At 39.2% G+C, this 20592-nt stretch overlaps 2 protein-coding genes across 7 annotated transcripts in view; both read right to left on the bottom strand.

Annotated features, from left to right (window-relative positions):
- Positions 1-4697, bottom strand: part of TSG101 (tumor susceptibility 101) — a 58281-nt gene extending 53584 nt beyond the window's left edge. Inside the window, exon 1 of the mRNA XM_067749674.1 lies at positions 4539-4697. Coding sequence (XP_067605775.1) covers positions 4539-4580 — 42 coding nt within the window. The 5' untranslated portion in view covers positions 4581-4697. The remainder of the gene's footprint in view (positions 1-4538) is intronic.
- A 1505-nt stretch (positions 4698-6202) lies between these two features.
- Positions 6203-20592, bottom strand: part of UEVLD (UEV and lactate/malate dehyrogenase domains) — a 46819-nt gene continuing 32429 nt past the window's right edge. For 4 of the 6 annotated variants that reach the window (XM_067749667.1, XM_067749666.1, XM_067749670.1 and 1 more), the window contains 4 exons: positions 20037-20210; positions 11969-12029; positions 9703-9826; positions 6203-8885 (listed from right to left, as the gene is read on the bottom strand). In XM_067749667.1, the coding sequence (XP_067605768.1) occupies positions 8718-8885; positions 9703-9826; positions 11969-12029; positions 20037-20210 (527 nt within the window). In that variant the 3' untranslated portion in view covers positions 6203-8717. Of the gene's footprint in view, positions 8886-9702; positions 9827-11968; positions 12030-12751; positions 15837-20036; positions 20211-20592 lie in introns of those variants that run through there. The other 2 variants (XR_010946117.1, XM_067749669.1) reach the window with 2 other exon arrangements.

The raw sequence follows: 20592 nt of genomic DNA, 5'->3' as shown, positions 1-20592 counted from the left end.
AATCACTATTTCCTTATATCATAAAATATGCAGTCTCATGTCATTTTTGTTGTTGTTTGAATGGAGATCCAAATAAAGACCACATATTTCAATGTGAAAATGTCCTTTAGGCCTCTTTTAATCTACAGATTCTCTCCCACCCCTCTTTTTTGATAATAGCTTTACTGAGATATAATTCACATACCATATAATTCACACATTTAAAGTGACTTACGTAAGGCTCAGTGGCTGTTAGTACATTCAGAGTTGTACAACCGCCACCACTATCAATTTTAGAACATCTTCATCACCCCCAAAAGAAATGCACAACCTGTAGCAATCACCCACTCACTCCACCAGCGACATCCCCTTTCACCCTAGACAACTGCTAATCTACTTTGTTTCTATCAATTTGCCTATTCTGGACATTTCATATAAATGGAATTATATAGTCTGTGGTCATTTATGACTACCTTCTTTCACTTAGGTTTTCAAGGTACATTCATGTTGCTGAATAATATTCCATTATATGGATATAACACATTTTAACTACTCATCAGTGGGTCCATTTCTATTTTAACCCCTTCAAACTTACTTGTTGAAGAAATCGGTTCATTTGTCCTATAGAAGCTCCCACAGTTTGGATTTTGCTAACTGCGTCCCCTTGGTGTAGTTTAATATGTATGTTCCTATTTCCTTTGTATTTCTTGTGAATTAGTAGTTGGATCTGGAAGTTATGATCTTTTTCATGATTTTTTTCTAAATTTTACTTTTTTTTTTCCTCCACTGTCTTCCCCTCTCTCTGGCAAGATCATTTCACAGATGATGGTGTTTTTCCATCAAGTAGCATATGACATCTAGGTATCTCTCCGTGATGTTAACCACTGATGCTCAAAGACTAGACCCTTTCTCTTCAAACCCACTCCAATCAGGGTTTTCCACTTTCACTGAAATTGCTCATTAACATCACCAGTAACTGCCACACATGGCCATATGCAATGGCCAATCCTCAGTCTTCATCTTAACCTATCACAGCAGCATTTGACCAAGTCAATTCCTTCCTCTTAACACATGTTCTTCACTTGATTTGCAGGGCACCACTGCTGCTTTTTCTCCTCTTTGTGTCTACCCCTTCTCAGTGTCTTTGCTGGTTCTTTCTCTTCTCCTAACCTCTTATCTTAATAATATTGAGCCCCAGGGCTCAGTCCTTGGTCCTCTTCTTTATCTCAACTCACTCCTTTGGTGATCTCCATGCATGGCTTAAAATAACATTTATACACTGATAACTCCCAAATTTAAAAATTCGAGTCTGAACCTCTTTACTGAACTCCAGACACGTATATCCAATTACCAATTTGATATCTCCACTTGGATATCTAATGAATGTCAAATTTAACATGATCAGAATTGAACTCCTTATCTTCCCCCCAAAATCTATGCCTCTTACAGTCTTCCATGTCTGTATCCTTCTAGTTGCTCAGGACAAAAGCTTTGACATTATCCTGGATGCTTCTCTTTCCTACACATCCACAGTGAGTCTGTCGGAAAACCCTGTTAGCTCTACCTTCAAAAATATCCAGAACCTGATCACTACTCACTACCTTCATAGCTACACTTAGGTTACTACAACTGCCTCCTTGGAGCTGTCTCTGCTTCCACTCGACTGAACCTCCTACAGTCTAGTCTCAGCACAGCAGCTAGAGCTATACTGTTAACAGATCAGGGGCTTCCCACCATACTCTAAGTACAAGTAACAGATCAGGGGCTTCCCACCATACTCCAAGTACAAGTAACAGATCAGGGGCTTCCCACCATACTCCAAGTAAAAGCCAAAGTGCTTACAGTGGCCTGCAAGACCCTCCAAAATCTACCACCCCTTTATTCAGCACTGTTTCCCCTTGCTCACTCCAGTCCAGCCCCCTTAGCTCCCTTTGCTGTTCCTCTATCATGCATGACAAGCTTCTGTCTCAGGGCCCTTGTGCTTGTTTTTCCTTCTTCCTGGAATGTTCTTACTCCAGATTGTTCCAGTTTGCTTCCTCACCTCTTTCAGGTCTTGCTCAAATAGACCTCAGGAAGGCCTTCCTTTACTACTCTCTAAAATTGCAACCTATCCTAGTCTCACGTTTGAGCACTCTATTACCCTTTCCTGCTTTACTTTTCTCCAAAGTACTTAACACCTTCTAACATGCTACTTAATGTACTTACTGAGTTGTTTGTTGCCTTCTAATAGAATTTAAATTCCACACTGTCTGTTCACTGTTGTATCCCTAGAATCTAAAACAGTGTGAAGTGCATTACAATCTTTAATGTGCCAGCTCTCTCCTACCTAGTTAGTAGTGACTCCACCTCTAGGAATGCTGTAGATGTAGCATGTAAGAATACAGGTAGTTGTCTGTATGAAAAATATAAAAGTTATTTGTGTAAAGCAAGATGGACCAATAGTATAAATATACCTCTCTTAACTGCAAAAACAATGACAGAGAGGTTGTTAAACTAAAAGCTGTATTTAAGTTGGGAGCTAAAATAAATGCTCAAAGGAAAAAAATACCTGTAGTAAAATATCAAAAGATAATATACTGTTCTATGTCAGTTATACCTCAAAAAAGACATAAGTAAAAGCATAAGTAAAAGGTGGCCCAAAGTAACATGTTGGGTGATGGAAATCCCAGAATCAGGTAAAGAGTAAAGGACCATCACCCTAGCAATGTGTCCAAGGTCCTGGCTACCAATGCCTACACTGGACCACACCCAACTGAAAGGATAACACCTGAAGCCAGCCCTCCACCAGGAGGAAGAAATTCCACAAATTGCTTCTATTATCCTACTTACTATTCCTACCTATCTATCTCTTCACAGGCTGGAGAGAAAACGTGCCGATACTCAGAACTGACATCACCATTGTAAGAGACTCAGTTTTTCAGAAACCAAGCCAAGAACCAAAAGACAGAATGCCCTCTCCCACCTCTTCCCTATGTCCTTTTTTGTTCTTAGGATATGAAGAGGGTGGACGGAAAAGACAGGTGGAAGTATAAAATATCTTCTAAAGATGTCCTGCCTCTGTCTTTGAAGGCAGGTTCCTCTACAGAAAGTTTAGGAAAACTAATTATGGTTTTAAAAATTCAAAACCAATATTTGAATATTCCTGTCCTTGTATGTAAATACCTTCATACATATAAATTAAGGAATAAACCTTAAGGGCAATGTTATCAACTTTAAAGATTAAAAAAAATGGTACGGAACAGATACTCTTCAGTTACATAGTATATAAAACAATGTACTTTAAAAAAAAAAAGCAATATATAAATGTTACAACACAGACCTCTGCCACAATCTTCTAGGGCTCCCTAAAACTTCCTCTACAACTATGGATAATTACTTTATCGAAAGAAAATCAAATCAACTATACCTCAATTTTTTTAAAAAAGAAAGAAAATCAGAAGCCTAGAAGATATGATTAGAACAAGCAAGAGAAGCTTTATTTAAAAAACCATCACTCTTTAGAGATTATTTGCTCTTCAATCAAAGACTATGGGGATGATTTTACTGGGGGGAAAAATATTTTTCAAAGGAATAAGTTCATACATAATAGTGTATTTTAATACTACTGAAAACTGTTTACACTTCTTTGCTTCCTACCATTCTTGTTTTGACAAAAGTATCTAAAGCTAATCGTTTAACTGGAGAAGATTCTGCACTCAACCATTTCACATACATCTTATTCCAATTAGCTTTGATAAACTGAAAAAAAAAACAAAAAAACCACCCAGTTCACTCTGGTATCAGATGCCACATTTTAAGTAGTTGTCAAAATAACTCACGGCTTTAAATACAAAATGCCTACCTCCTTTTATAAAAAAGAAAAAAATACACTGGTCTTGAACAGTGAAGATTAAAAATTTCAAACCAAATAATTCCGCGTTATAAGTATCATACAATTAAAGGTAGTCACTCTTAGCAAATCAAAGTCCCTGAAATGGTAATGGAATTCTATTTATTTCACCCGATGTAGTGAGGTACCGGTATTCTGGCTTCTCAAGGACGTTTTTACTTATAACTGAGCCAATTCAACCAAGTTATGATCTCCCGCGGGTCGGCTATTGAGCTGCGTGAAGAATACAAACTGAAAAGAACACAATCTCCGGGGGCCGGGAGGGAAGGGCGAAGACGCACGAATCCTACACTGGGACACGAGTGGAGGAGTGCCCACGACCGAGTTTTAAGTACAACCCTCTCTTTGTGTTGATAAAAAACTAAGACGAAAACTATACTGCCCCAAAGACTGCTCCAAACTCTCTCCCAGAAGAGAGGAGGACGGGCGGCAGGTGGCAGGCAGCCTCGGCTCCGCGCCTTTGTTGACCGTCGCCGCCCCGCGCCGGCCCCGGCCCAGGATTCCGGCACCGGGCGACAGGCATCCCGGGGCTGGGGCGGCGGAGGCGGCCGGGCACTGCCCGGGGCTTCGGGCTCGCCCGGGGGGGCTCGCTAGGCTGGTCGGAAAGGCCCGGGCGGCGCGGAAGGGAGCGGTGGGTGCGCGCCGAAAGGCGAGCGCGCCGCGGCCTCACCTTGGACACCATTTTCTTGAGCTGGCTCTCCGACCCCGCCATGGCGGCCGCCTCGCGACTCCCGTCCCCACAGGCAGAGGGTCAGCCGCTCCGGGGCTGCCCCAGGCTGCCCCACACAGTCGCACACCGCGGAGCCAACCCCCCACCCCCCCACCTCTACCAACAGGAAGTAGGCCACCACGCCAGCGCTTCCGGTTCCCTTACGTCACTTCCGAGGTCGGTGACCAAGGGTGGGCGTGGCTAGAGCTTGGCAGGCCGAGCAGTCTTGTGCAATTTTGTGCTCTTCTCTTCAAATGGCCAGTGTTTTTACACTAGTTCATTATGGTGTGAATCTTTCCAAGAGTGCACTTTTGTTCCGAGGGTGGAAACTCTGAGCCGGGGTAAGATTGGCAGGTCTTTGACAGTTGCCCTTAGACTAAGAGCGCAGGTGCAGGGAGGGGAAGAAGTACGAAGATCTTGCCAATGAGCTTAAACGACAAACATCAAGTGGGAAGGCACTAGACTGGAGTCAGAAAACAGTTCTGCCACTGACTTGCCCTTCTGATAATAGCAGGCAAATGCACTCCTAGTTCGGGCTTCAGTTTTTTCCAACTCTAGGATGAAAGGCTTGCAAAAGGCGATGCCCAGCGTCTCTGATTATCAGGTGGTTTTTCATTTTTAAGGTGAAAAGTTCATCATACTACATTCCCGAGGGCAAAGTGCAGAGCCCTCGTTTCACAGGAAGCCAGGCAGTAATTTCTTCTACAGGAAATCATTCCCCTAATCCAAATGCTTGGATTAAGCATTTTAATCCAAGCCCCCATTTCTCCTTGGTGCCCAGACATCCTACCTTCTACCTTGGATTCCGTGTGTGTACTAGCCTGTCCACTAACAAAGTCCAAGTCTTTGAGGGCAGACTCATCTTCAGATCCTCATTGTCTTATTATACAGTGCAAGAGTAGGTACTCTATCTTAATTGAATTTCTATACCCATAGAAGTTCCTCATGGTCATTTATATTAGTCATTATTATTGCACATCACCACCAGTTTTGTAAGTACAGTGCCGTTCGAGGTACTGTAAAGCTTGGGCTTGACGGTGTGAAGTATGATTATTTGGATGATATTAGCATAGTGCTACTGGGGAACAGGCTGTGGTATTAATTCTCTTCTAAATTGGCATCTAAGTGAAGGTCACATACACAAAGAGGGCCTAATTGACAACATGTGGAAGCATCATTATACATTGTTGCCAACACACACAAAATAAAGTCTATTTTAATAGGTATCTTTCTTTGGACACTATATATTAGTTAAGCACACAGCTCCAGTCAAACCAAACTATAGGGCAGTCTATCCTTCCCTACACCTCTTTGTCACTTAAAAGTAATGTGCTTTTCAAACTATTCTTAAAGCCACAGCTTACCCAGGAGCACCTCCAGTTACAGCAATTCTACTTTTATCAATTGGAAGAGTGTAGGCAATATATTGTTCAAAAGGTGTTCTTGTTAAAAATAATTTTTTAAAGTTTGAAAACAATTAACAAAATCCATTCTCTTCATTTTGCACTTAAGCCACTTAAAATGAAGTAACTAAATATCCTGGGGACTGTATGAATTATAGGAAAGAATCTTTCTCCTCAATCTGAATATATTTCCTTCCACCCAATAAATTAGGAATCCCCCGGTAATTTTAAAGTCAAAGTTTATTTTATTCAATATTCTTGATATTTAAGAATAACTACAATGTAAATTGGAAAATAAAATATTTATCTGTTACAATATCAAAGAAGCATTTTAATCCAAGCTCCATTGAAAACCATAACAAGAGACACTGCATGATTTTGGAAAGATGAAAAAAAGTGAAAGTTAATAGAAGCATCATGAATGTCAAATTATCACCAAATCACAGTGAGGTGGTGGTGGTACTGCTTCTTGACTTATATATAGAACTTACTATATGATTTATAATACTCAACACTCAAGGAAATATCTGATAGAATTACTTCTATATTGTGGGCTTCTGTAGGGCAAGGGCTATTATTACTCATCTTTTCACTTCTCAGATTCTAACACAGTACCCGGAATAACAGTAGACGCAATAAGTATTGTTGTAGTGACATGTTCCTTTTATAATTAATGTAGTGAATTCTTAGCAATTCATCTATTTATACAGTATCTTGTAATTAGGTTATTCTTCAAGAGCACAATTAGGTATCTGATATTAGAAAAGGCGACTTTAAAAACACAAGAAATGGTCCTTTTAGTTTTAATTTCTTATTTCATACAAAAGGACAGTGAGGATATACTATTAGAGTTAACACCAAAATAACCTACCCATGCAGTGAAATTACACAGAACTAATGCTCTTCTCTTCAAATGGCCAATGTTTTTACACTAGTTCATTATAGTGTGAATCTTTCCAAGCATATTAAATACTTTTCTACTTAAACATGGAACACTGAATATAATTTCACCTTTTCTTTATGATTTAAGCTCATCATTATAAGCACCCATTATTATTCTAAATCAGCATTAGTTTGACTGTTTCGTCTCTACCTAAGGTATGTCTGCCCGTATAATCCATCTGGCTCCTATCTCATTGACCAGGTTTGGGTTACCTATAATATGCTTTCAAAGCACCTGGGACTTCTTCACAGCACTTATTACACTTGCATTGGACATTTATTTGTGAGACTTGATTACTATGTTTCCATACTAGATTATAAGCACCATGAGGGCTTGGACCTAGTCCAGATTTGCTCACCACTGTATCTGCAGTGCCCAGTATGGCACCTGGTGTATAGCAGGCTCCCACTTATTTAACTGAATGACTAAATAACTAAACGCCTACTTCAGTGCGTACCTCCCCCATTCCCCCCAGCTATTTGCTGAGGGCAAGTCTGGGAAGTCAGAGAATCAGTCTTTCTAAAAACTATATTGAAAAAAAAAGCCCCTACATGAGAATATAAGAATATAGAACCCCAGCTTTAGGGTCTTGTGGTAACTATTTCTGCTTTTATGCTTTTTCCCTCTTCTCGTACTTAGAAAGAGTAGAGGTTGTATGTAAGTGTCCCTTAGTCATGAGATCTTGGGCACTAAACCTCAATTTCCTCCTCTATAAAATGATGATAATAGTCCCTTCCTCAGTGGGTTACTGTGAGGATTAATAAATAATCCTGAGGAATAAAACAATAAAGTGCTCATCACATTGCCAGAAATACTAGAAGTGTTGATGTTAGTTCTTGCTCTTAGCTGTGCATCACATTCGTAATAATATGCTATCTTTCACATATGAAGATATTGTCATTATTGACCCATCACCAAAGTAAATCATTTCTTCAGGAGTAGTTAAAGGATTTGCTCAGACAATCAGCCCACCCAACCTCTCCCCATTAAGACCAATGGCTTTTACGAAAGCCTCATATTTTGGCTTTAAACTGCTTGGCTTTCATTCATAACCTACTTCCACTAAAAATACACATTCTCTATGGTTCTACTAATGTCACAGTGCGTTCTTGAGATGTCGGAGATCTTATATAGCCTAGGAAGAGGTTATAGAAAATTCCAGAAAGGACAGTCCCACTGGAAATTAAAGTACACTTTTTCTTCATATATTAAAAAATTTCATTTTCCTTTTTACTATTTTAAAGTACGTGTAAAATTCTTTTCCATTTTTGTGGTAGCTAATCAATTTGAAGAGGGAAAACAAAATGCTTTATTATCATTACTACCCACTGTTTTTAAAGAAGAAACATTAATAGCTTAAATTGTGGATCCTTTGAGTGTATGGCTGGCACAGATTTTGTAAATCCATACTGGGCTTTCGGCTTATCATGGTTATTATAACAGTCAAAGAGTAATTTTCCTTTAAAAATGTATCATTTTCAAAGTATTCCCAAAGTGCTAAAGGTGCTCATTGAGGATACATAATTTTAAAATGATGCATATTGCAGATGAACGTTTATCTCTGCTGTAGGTTTAAAGAACAGTATAGATATCTCAAGAACAACAAAGAAAATTAGATTTTTTTCCTTCTTATCTAACTACCTAAGGATTCATATTACAAAGCCAACCAAGAAACCATCTACCTTAACCAAGCAGTTTGTAAGGATAAATAATAAGACACAGAAGTTCTCAGCCCTATATATATGTTGGTAGAATTAAACGACCTTTCCTTTCAAGTAACTCTGAACTTTAGAATCAAAGTTTTAACTGTTGCTGGAGACTATGTATTGATGATGCACTGCTTTGGAGTTTCTCAGTCACTGTATCTTCTTTCACTGTGGTCCCGATGACTTCAGACACTCCACTGGTTCCAAGGATGCAAGGCAAACTTAAAAACACTTCACTATTTATATCATAATATCCCTGAAATGAAAAAAATTGGGATTATATTAGAGCCGAATCACTGCAAAAAAGATAATACCATAAATATGGATATTTCCTAGCTTTTCTGGTCCTAGAAGTACAAAGTGATACAAGTTGAACTTAAAAAAAATTGTTCATTTATTTTCTAAATTCGAGTCACTGTTTCACAAAATTTTTGTGAAACGGAACTTGGTCAAAGACACCCACTTTATGGGGAGGTAAGCTAGCCCCCTGCAATATGAGTAACAGGCTGGGGGTTAAGAAAAATGTCAGAGTGAATTCCCAGGGGAGGGGTTTAGCATGGACTCTGAGTGCAGTCAAATTTGGTAATCTGTTTTCAGTCTTTCCTTCCATGTTTTATTTCCCTTCTGGTATTCCTAAGTTTTCATGAACATTTGGTTAAGCATTTGTGCCTCATCTTAGCTGTGCTTTAGGGACTCTATACTTGGAATAAAGCAGTAAAGGACAAACTGAACTGGAGAAGCAGACTGATGATTGGCTAAGACCAGTTGGCACGTTGGTCTGGGGTGACCTGGCTGGCTGAGGAGATAAACGACAAGAAGAAGTTTGTGGAATTTATAAATGCTTCTCAGGGATTCCAAAAATTAATGGGGGTGAAGGGCAACCTGGTAGAAGCCCAGACTTCCCATAGCCAAGCAGGACAGAGCTTAGACCAAACTGTCTTCTCCCATGTGTTACTCTAAAAGGTGGTGATACTGAAGATACCTGGGTTACAGTGTGAACAGCACTTTTTCTGGCTTTACATTAATAATATAAATATTTTAAAATATGATGAGAGAATGAGAATAGCAATTACCTTTGCTAAAACTGATACAGAATGCACTTTCTTTTTATCATTCACAATACTGTCAACCAGGTCGGCTACTGACAGTCCAACAGACCAGGATCTTTGACCTTTTACTCTTAACAGTTCCATGGCTCTAGGTTATAAAAAACAAAAACAAAACACACAAATCACGATTTTAGAAAATGCACAAAATATGTACACTTAGTTTTAGCTTCTGTTTAAGATATTAATTAGATATTTTTATGACACAGAAGTGAGTTATACAGCAATTGTTAGGAAAACCTACAGTCCAGTAATGAAGCTTTTCTTAAAATGTCAGGCAGTTCACAGAGAGTCAATACAAATGGCCTAATAATATAAAAAGATGCTCAGCACCACTAATATTTAACTAAATATGAGTTAAAACAATAAATACATCAGTTTTGCCCATCAAAATTGGCAAAGATTAAAAAGACTGATAACTACTTTTCCAGAAGCTACAGAGAAACAGGCATTCCCATAACTGCTGTTGAGGGTGCAAAATTATTCAACTTTTAAGAGGAAGATCTGGCAACACTTGATCTAGAAATTCCTCTTCTAGGAATTTATCCTATAGCAATATGCTCAAGTGTGCAAAGATATACATGTAAGTATGTTTGTCTTATTTGAGACACAAAAAATTTTGGAAATAATTCATGAAAAGAGGACTTGTTAAATAAATCACTACCAAATGTAGTGCCATATAGCTTTTATTTTTTTAATTAATTAATTAATTTATTTTTGGCTGTGTTGGGTCTTCGTTGCTGCACGCGGGCTTTCTCTAGTTGTGTCGAGCGGGGGCTACTCTTCGTTGAGGTGCACCGGCTTCTCATTGCAGTGGCTTCTCTTGTTGCGGAGCACAGGCTCTAGGCACGTGGGCTTCAGTAGTTGTGGCACGTGGGCTCAGTAGTTGTGACTCACAGACTCTAGAGCACAGGCTCAGTAGTTGTGGCACACGGGCTTAGTTGCTCTGCAGCATGTGGGATCTTCCCGGACCAGGGATCGAACCCGTGCCCCCTGCATTGGCAGGCGGATTCTTAACCATTGTGCCATCAGGGAAGTCCCCTAGTGCCATATAACTCTTGAGAAGAATATAAAGTAGATTTATATGTACAATAATGGGAAAATATCCAAGATTTATTATTAAGGAAACAAAGCAAGTTGCACGATAATATAAATAGCATACATTATTATAAAAATAATAATAAATAATAATGATAATGTTTGCAGAAGCATGGGAAAAAACGTTTGGATACGTGGACACTAAACTGTTAACAGTGGTTGTTTCTGGAGAATGGAATTGCCCCTGCTTTTCACTTTCTCCTATATAGATATCTGCAGTATTTAAAGTTTTATCTTTGCTGTATACCAGAAACTAACACAACATTGTAAATCAACTATATTTCAATAAAAAAATAAATAAAAATAAAGTTTTATGAGAGCATACATTCGTTTTGTAACTAATTAAAAGTGATACAAATTAAACAAACATGTTTGAATTCCTTCCTTTTAAAAGCTATAAATGCAGCATTATATAGAGAAGCAGATTAGAATGGATTATACAACATACTACTCTTCTCAATAAGAGAATATTCTTTCTAGTTGTTATATTCTAAAAACCATAAACTGCAGGTTTAAAAAGCTAAAAATCACCACTCAGAATTCAGGAAAGGATGTTATTATGTGACAGTAAAACAACAAATGGCATGAAAATATACAGTATGTAGAGTCCACCCTATCGGGTCCAGACCCCAGGAAGGCCTCTGAATAAACACAAAAGATACGAGGATCTGTGCATTGTACTTTGTTTTTGCCTGAATTTATAATGTGGGTTATCCATTCATATTAGACTAATTTCCAAATGTATTTATGTGTAATTAATAAATACATATTGATTTTTAAGTGGTATAGACAAATTCTCTTCTACATTTAAGAAAATATCCAATACCCTCAGATATAGGATCCTATATCCTAAATATAGGAGCAGTAAATCACTGCCTACAAATAAGGAAACTATTCTACCCTCTAAAGAGTCAACTGTATATTGAAATATTAAGCTTGCAAAGCACTCTTAGATCTACTTTGAGATAAGAAATCAAAGAATAGAAAACATTGTTCTCATGTACTTTGGTTCGTCCATACTAGTAAGTTTTGTTTGCAGAAGCCCGATAAGTACATGCTGTGCAAACAGCTGCTACATTAGCTATGAAGTGTATGGTTTTTAGTTGGATAAATGCAAAACTACACTCAGTATTACCTGTTGGACAGCTGCTGAGAGTTATGCCTTGTTACGTCCTCTTGGCCACCCCATGTGGGCACTAAAAATTAAATGAAAAACTGATTATATTTCATCAATAACTCTCTTAGGATTAAGATGTGATAAATGATCATCTGCAGTTAAGGGTATTAACTGTATTAAACTGTATTAAACTTTTTTTTATTAACTGTATTAAACTTTTTTTTTTTCTTTTTGCGGTACGCGGGCCTCTCACTGTTGTGGCCTCTCCCGTTGTGGAGCACAGGCTCCGGACGCGCAGGCTCAGCGGCCATGGCTCACGGGCCCAGCCGCTCTGCGGCATGAACCCATGTCCCCTGCATCGGCAGGTGGACTCTCAACCACTGCGCCACCAGGGAAGCCCTAAACTTTAAAGAAACATTTTCCCCCCTTCTAGCTAGAGTTATATTTTTCCACTGGTGGCACTAAATGTGCTGTACTGATTGCCTGGGGTGAGAAAGACTTTGAGCTGCAGTTCCCCCAAAACATGATCCCCAAAGTCTACTTGCAGCCCCTTACCTGTTCTCTCTCAACAACACTGGGCCATTTTACTGTCCAAGTAGAAAGCTTTCTTTTCTCAGCAGGCAATGCATAATAGGCTCCCATGTGCTGCAAGCACTTGGCATTTGCTCCACTGGGAACCATACATACATACATACATGCCACGCGGCTTGCAAGATCTTAGCTCTGGCCAGGGATTGAACCCAGGCACAACGGTGAAAGCGCCAAGTCCTAACCACTGGACCGCCAGGGAATTCCCACAAGTCTTCTAAACTGCATTCAAGATTAGGCCAGTTAGTGATGTGTCAGCAACCAAGGACAGCTTCCCCTCCTCAAACTGATTATAAGCTTCCAGGGGGCAGGGATCATGTGTTTTTCTTTTGTGTCCTCCAACACAGATTCTTTACCACAGTAAAGAATGCACAGGATGGGCTTCCCTGGTGTCACAGTGGTTACGAACCCGCCTGCCAATGTAGGGGACACAGGTTCGTGCCCTGGTCCAGGAATATCCCACATGCCACAGAGCAGCTAAGCCTGTGCGCCGCAACTACTGAGCCTGCGCTCTAGAGCCCGCAAGCCACAACTACTGAAGCTCGCGAGCCACAACTACTGAAGCCTGCGTGCCTAGAGCCTGTGCTCCGCAACAAGAGAAGCCACTGCAATGAGAAGCCCGCGCACTGCAACGAAGAGTAGCCCCCGCTCGCTACAACTAGAGAGAGCCTGCACGCAGCAATGAAGACTGCAACGAAAAATAATAAATAATTATTTATTTATAAAAAATAAAAATAGTAAATAAAATAATTTTATTAGTAAATAATAAAAAAAAATTTATTTTAAAAAAGAATGCACAGGAGATAATATGAGCTGACCTTGCACACAATCCATAATTTTATAAAGTATTTTTATTTATTTATATATTTTTAATTGTTTTCTTTTTTTTTTGCTGTGCTGGGTCTTGGTTGCTGCGCACGGGCTTTCTCTAGTTGCAGTGAGTGGGGGCTACTCTTTGTTGCAGTGCTCGGGCATCCTCTAGCAGTGGCTTCTCTTGTTGCGGAGCACAGGCCTTAGAGCACATGGGCTTTAGTAGTTGTGGCACGTGGGCTCAGTAGTTGTGGCTCACGGGCTCTAGAGCGCAGGCTCAGTAGTTGTGGCGCATGGGCTTAGCTGCTCCGCGGCATGTGGGATCTTCCCAAACCAGGGATTCGCAGGCAGATCCATCCTTCCATCCTTCCTTCCTTCCTTCCTTCCTTCCTTCCTTCCTTCCTTCCTTCCTTCCTTCCTCCCTTCCTCCCTCCCTCCCATCCTCCCTTCCTCCCTCCCTCCCTTCCTTTCTTTCTTTATTTTTGGCTGTGTTGGGTCTTTGATTCTGTGCGAGGGCTTTCTCTAGTTGTGGCGAGTGGGTGCCACTCTTCATCGCGGTGCGCGGGCCTCTCACTATCGTGGCCTCTCCTGTTGCGGAGCACAGGCTCCAGACGCGCAGGCTCAGTAGTTGTGGCTCATGGGCCTAGTTGCTCCGCGGCATGTGGGATCTTCCCAGACCAGGGCTCGAACCCGTGTCCCCTGCATTGGCAGGCAGATTCTCAACCACTGCGCCATCAGGGAAGCCCCAGATTCTTAACCACTGTGCCACCAGGGAAGTCCACAATCCATAATTATATTAAACAAAGAGGAAAACATAGTTGCAACAGTTAAGTTGAAAAACATCAAAAAGTTTTAAAAGTTTTTATGTTAAGTTAAAAAAGAAGCTAAACCAAACATTGTTACATGAAAAATATAAATACATGTGGACAAATTAAGGGGTTTTAAAAAATGTTTCACTTGAATGGAAGGGCTATACATGAATTATTTTCTAAAACAAAATTTTGGCACATTATTAGTATATTCACAATATAGAGAAAATTGCAGGGAAATATCTGCTAAATGAAACACAGCATTCACAGACCTTGGAAAGATAAATAAAAAGGGCAGGTAGGTATAAGAAAAGACAAATACAAAGAAGTCTGGAATTTAATTATGAGTATTACTGCCATTATATAATACACACATAATCACGTTTTATCTTTCCTCTGAGTTTGGACTTATAAGAGCCATGAGAAAACAATGTTTGGGGAGAGGGAGAAAGCTTCACTATGTTCAAATTTGCTTCTGACACAGTCATTAGGATTTTCAGTTAAGTTTAGATGGACTGAATTATTTCATTTTTTTGTTCATTTACTGCCCAACCCTTCACACTTCCTAAATATATATTTATCCTAGTTTAAGAATCCCTTTCAAATAATGCATCTAATCAATCCTAATCTTTCTGGTTCTACTCCTTAAAAACAGTAATCCCCTGACCCCCAAAATTTTAATAAACAATGACCATGTGATCTCTCTTTTCCATTACATATAACACCTATCCTTTAGGTTAAGATTGATGCCCAAAGCAGATGATCTAACACTCTGTTTTGAGGTCCAGCCCTTGGGTTTCTAAAACACCATTTGAAGGAGTTATCTGCAGTTTACATATGATTTCAACGTCACAGCTAAAAATAGCAGCTCCAAAGCACATGTTCTACTGACTAATTTTGTGGGGCACTGTATGAATGACCTTTGGATACAACAAGATGGTATCAGGATCATTCATTAATTTCAAAACATATTTACTGAGGCCGTTCCAAGCTCAACGGGTTTACAGTCTGTCGGGGTGAAGAGACAAGTAAATATGCAATTATAACACAGTGTGATAGTGGTTATAATACAGGCATAAACTTACTTAACCTGGAGAATTAGGGAAGGCTTCCTGGGAGAGGTGGCACTCAAGCCCAGTCTTTTTTTTTTTTAAATAAATTTATTTATTTATTTATATTTATTTCTGGCTGCACTGGGTTTCTGTTGTTATGTGCGGGCTTTCTCTAGTTGCGGCAAGCAGGGGCTACTCTTTGTTGCAGTGTACCGGCTTCTCACTGCAGTGTCTTTTCTTGTTGCAGAGCACGGGCTCTAGGCACGCGGGCTTCAGTAGTTGGGGCACGCGGGCTCAGTAGCTGTGGCTCACGGTCTGTAGAGTGCAGGCTCAGTAGCTGTGGCGCACAGACTTAGCTGCTCCGCAACATGTGGGATCTTCCCGGACCAGGGCTCGAACCAGTGCCCCCTGCACTGGCAGGCAGATTCTTAACCACTGTGCCACCAGGGAAGCCCTCAAGCCCAGTCTTGAAGGGTAAGCAGGACTTAGCCAAATTAATGAATGTTCAGGTAAAGGAAGCATCAGGTGCAAAGGCAAGGCGGCATGAGAGTGCATGAACCCTTCGGGAAGCTGCAAGTTGATCATCTGACTAGCATAAAATGCTTGTCAGAATGGCAGAAGATGAGGCTGAGGAAGGAAGCATGACACAAATCCTAAAGGGTCTTATATGTCATGTAATTCCTCCTCCAGGCTGTAACTGTCATTTGTCTCTGAAATACTTAAATAATCTCACTTACATATCTGCTATTCTTATAACTCTGTTTCTAAACCCTAATATTGCATTATTTCAAAGTGTAGTTTTCCACGTCCCTTTGCCAATTTTCTATTCATAACCATCTCGCCGTCTTGATCATTGTAGTAACAGCTACCATTTAGTGAGTGTTTACTCTGTGCCAGGCACTGTACTAAATGCTTAAGATAAATTATCTAATTAAGTCACAGCAAGAAAAAGTACAGCTTTGGAGTCAGACCAGGGTTCAAATTGCAGTTCTGCCCTTACAAAATGTGTAAACCTTGGACAAATTGTTAACCTCATTGAATCTTAAGCTTCCTCACATATTGATTTGGAAAACTACCACCTCCTTCATGGAGTGTTTTTAAATTTTAAATGAGATATGCAAAGCATTTAATACTCAATGAAAAATAATTCTAATTTTGCTATTACTGTGGTGTCACCTATGCAGATATAACCAACTGGTGTCCATACATGAAACCAGCAGAGGGAGCCTCTAATCCATTTCTGGCTTCAAGACCAAGGTAATTATCGGTGGATAGAACTGTCTCTGAAACAAAGTAGAAGACAGGATAAAAAGTACCTAGAAGGGAGATAGGGAGATGGGCTGGGGAGTACATAGGTACCTTCAATGGTATTTGTATTGTTCTTAATTGAGTATGGATTCATGAATGTTTGTTCTACTATGATGCTTTAAAACATACATATATGCTATACATATTCTTTTATATGTGTCAAATATTACATAATGTTATATTTAAGTGATCTCAATTCACGTGCACCTACAGCTCTCCATTTCTAGTTCCTACTTGAGAGCTCCCTTCCTTGTGCTTTTGTCTTACTTCCCTTGGACCTCTCTTATTGCAAGTCAACACTGCCTTTAATTATAGTCATTTCCTATATTAGACTCCAAGCTGCCTAAAGACAGGGTCAGGTTCTTATTCATTTATGTAGCTCCAACAGCAGTCAGCACAGTACCTTAGGTTTATTTATCAAGTCACACCATCCTTTATTTTCTCTTTACAATTTGAGATATTAATATAACCATATTGTGAAATGTTCTTATTCATTCAAAAATTATAACTTATTAGGGGGACTGGTTAAATAAATTTTGGTATATACAGTAGTTTAAAAGGATGAGCAAGATCTATATATGTTATTATGCAATCATCTCCAAGTCATATCAATAAGTAAAAGGGCAAGATGGAGAATGATGTATTATGTATATTTCATACATGTGCTTGTCCATACACAGAACATTTCTGTAAGGTTGCATGGCTTCTAGAGAGACGGACTGGGTGTCTGGCATAAAAGGGAGACTTATTTTTCACTACATATTTTTTTGTACTATTTAATCCTTTTACAATGTGAAAGTATGACTTCAACTAAAAGAACAGCTTAATAATTTACTCTTTCAATAAGGAGAAGGTACACACACAAAATTCAAATTGGATCAGAATAAACAGCAGTTTAACAAAAGAATAAATATCTTGAGACAACATATGGTTAATTACCACATAGCTAGCAAGAGCTTTTAGCTCAAAGGAATGAAGGAATCACTGTGCAATGATGTGATCAGGAAAAGCTTCAAAGGGTAAGGTAAGGGAGACTTGACCTAGGTCTTGAAGAATGAGATTTGAATATGCTGAGAGAGAAAGAGAAGGGATTATGGGAAAGGTAAATGCAACGGGCAAAGGTCCCTGTGGCTGAAGCAAAGCTGTGGGGTGGGGCCGAGATGCACAAGACCTGGGTTTTAGCCCCGCTTTGACCTGAAAAGCTACAGCCTCCTGGGGAGGTCACTCTTACCATCCCTGACTCCATTGCTGGCTCCCTACAACAAACTGTAATTGATGATCCCTTGGGTCGCTTCCAGCTCTCTAATAACATGACTCTCTCCATAACTGTAATTGGGGAGGAAGATTAAGACTGCATTTTGGGACTCCTTGAATGGCAAGCAAAAGAATTTAATAATTTGGTCAGAGGAAGCCTGTGAAAGTTTTTGAAAAGAGGAACGTGACTTAGGAACATTGAATTAATATGTGCAACATACTGCAAACACTGTAAGTTTTAGCTAATACCATTATTAATTTGGCATCATTTACAGGGTAGACTAGAGGGAAAAGAGCACATTAACTGGGAGATCTGCAATAATCAGGCAAGCAGGAGATCAACATGGACCAGAATTCAAATGGTAGTAGTGAGTAAACTCTGGGGTCTTGAGTTTGTTTGAATCCCTAGACATTTGTTACTCTAATACATCTGCTCCAAGTTCTTATTTGCTCCCCTCTTCTGGTTCTATTGATTAGTTTTTAGTGTGAGGAAGCATTCTGAGCCTGAAAAGCTATCTCTGCTTGAATCACACTGTCAGGTTTTGTCAAGGTTTATTCTATAGCCTGACTCTTTCTAGCACTGAACTTTCTAGGTGGCCAGTGCAGATTTATACAGATTTAAAATCTTCCTCCAGTTCTCCAGTTAAATGATCACTTCCTCACAGGCAGAGAAGTTCTTTTCTACATTGTTCTCTACCCTACAGCACCTACAGGCTGAATAGAGTAATAGTAATATACTTTAAATGAGGAAGCAATGATTAATTTTCCCCAAATTACCTTTTTAGCACATTACCCGCATGCTCAAATACCTTTAATATTTCCCCTCTGCCTGAGAATCACTTTCCAGCTCTTTATCAGGTATTCAAGGATCTCCAAAATGTGAAAGCAACCAAGTTTATCTGGTTGAAACTCTGCAACAACCAGTCTAGATATTTTTATCCCATGACCATGCCATACTTAAGTGTATGCCTTTGCCTGTTTTCCCATTCCTGGAATGTCTGTCCCATTCTTTGCTATTTATTCAAATCCTATTCATTCTTCCAAAGTACAGTTCAATGATGGCCTACACAGAATTTTCTCCAGTCATTTCAACCCATGTTAAATGCTCACTCATAAGTGTCTAAGCACTGTAAGTCTAAAATATATTCATTTTGGCACTTAATCAAATAGTATCCGATACTTTCATTGTTAGCCAAAACATCTTGTAAATATTTTTCTTGTTGCTCTAAAATAATTTTTAAGTATGATGAAGGAAGAGACTATGCTCTGTGCCTCTTTTGTATCATACTAACATCTTATATAGTAGTGAGAAGAGTAGATACTCATATACTTGTTTAAATGAATAAAAATGAACAAACTTAGGATAAAGCACTTTTATCACCTAACCAACCTGACTTTATAGCATGAGGGAAAAATAAAGAAAAAAGAGATTCTTGAATCAAATAGGGAAAGCATTCATTTGGGATAGGAAAAGGGGCTTTCAAATCCAGGGGACTGTATTTTTTTTTTTTTTTTTTTTTGCGGTACGCGGGCCTCTCACTGCTGTGGCCTCTCCCGTTGTGGTGCACAGGCTCCGGACGCGCAGGCTCAGCGGCCATGGCTCACGGGCCTAGCCGCTCCGCGGGATATGGGATCTTCCCGGACCGGGGCACGAACCCGCGTCCCCTGCATCGGCAGGCGGACTCTCAACCACTGTGCCACCAGGGAAGCCCGAGGGGACTGTATTTTATGAATGCTTTCTGTGGTAGGGACAGAGCAGAGAGCAAGTAGCTGGTAAAAAAAAAAGGCCATAAGGGTAAATAAAGAATGAAAATTCTGTTTAAAAAGGTGAGAAACAGACAGGAGGTATGTACCTAGGGAGAAAGTCTGAACTTAGGGAAAGGTAAGCAAGATTGTAGGATGCGAGAGTAAAGGCAAGAGTTCTGTATATGCTTTAGGGTTTATGTAAATGTTGCTCTCCAGAAAATTAAACTTTTAAATTGATCCTGGATGCTGAAATTCAAATACAAAATATAAAAAGATAAATAAAAATATATAACCTAAGGGGGTCTTGCCTTTTACTTACAGAAAAGTAAATACAATCAGAATGACATGTTTGCAAAGTATATTCACAATACGGGGCCTGTCACACAAAAGGCAATGTGGAAAGAAAGCCAATTAAGCGCCACAATTTTGGAGTCCCCAAAACTGTGCATATCATGCATATCATGGCCTCTGGTGATGTAGGTTATCAATATACATAACTAATAAACATGTATTTCTTACCTTTGTCTTCTCCCTGCTCACCAATAACCCATACTTCTCTTCCTGAAGTCTGTGCCTTCAAAACATTTGTAATAATATATTGTAATCTCTGTGAATCCAGATTGCAACCAATTCCAATCACTCGATTTGCAGGAAATGCACTCAGTTTCCACGTCACATAGGTCATGATTTCCACTAAATATTACATACAAGGTGAAAATATAAATATTTTAAAAAATGTACTTCTAGCCTAGTTCCTAAACAAAATATTTATTATTTTAATAAGTATATTAAAACTTGTATATACTCTTCTTAGGTCCTAAATGCACTATGAAGCATAACATATTTTAAAATTTATTATATATTATGTAAATTTAATATATTTTAATTTTAATTAATAATTAAAAACAACTAACCAGGTTTCAGCATGATCTTACATAACTTTGCTGTTAAATATAAATTTTTAAGAGAGGAAAACAGATAATTTCCTAGAGCAGTTAAGCGAGAAAGATGAAAACTGGGTACAGAAAATCAGAAAATAATTTTTTTCATTGATCAAGTTCTCTTTTATATCTAG

Source organism: Pseudorca crassidens, chromosome 9 (genome assembly GCF_039906515.1).
Source record: "Pseudorca crassidens isolate mPseCra1 chromosome 9, mPseCra1.hap1, whole genome shotgun sequence".
In the NCBI taxonomy this organism is placed as follows: Eukaryota; Metazoa; Chordata; class Mammalia; order Artiodactyla; family Delphinidae; genus Pseudorca; species Pseudorca crassidens.
Note: the sequence above shows the minus strand (reverse complement) of the source record. Positions and strands in the feature narration are given on the sequence as shown.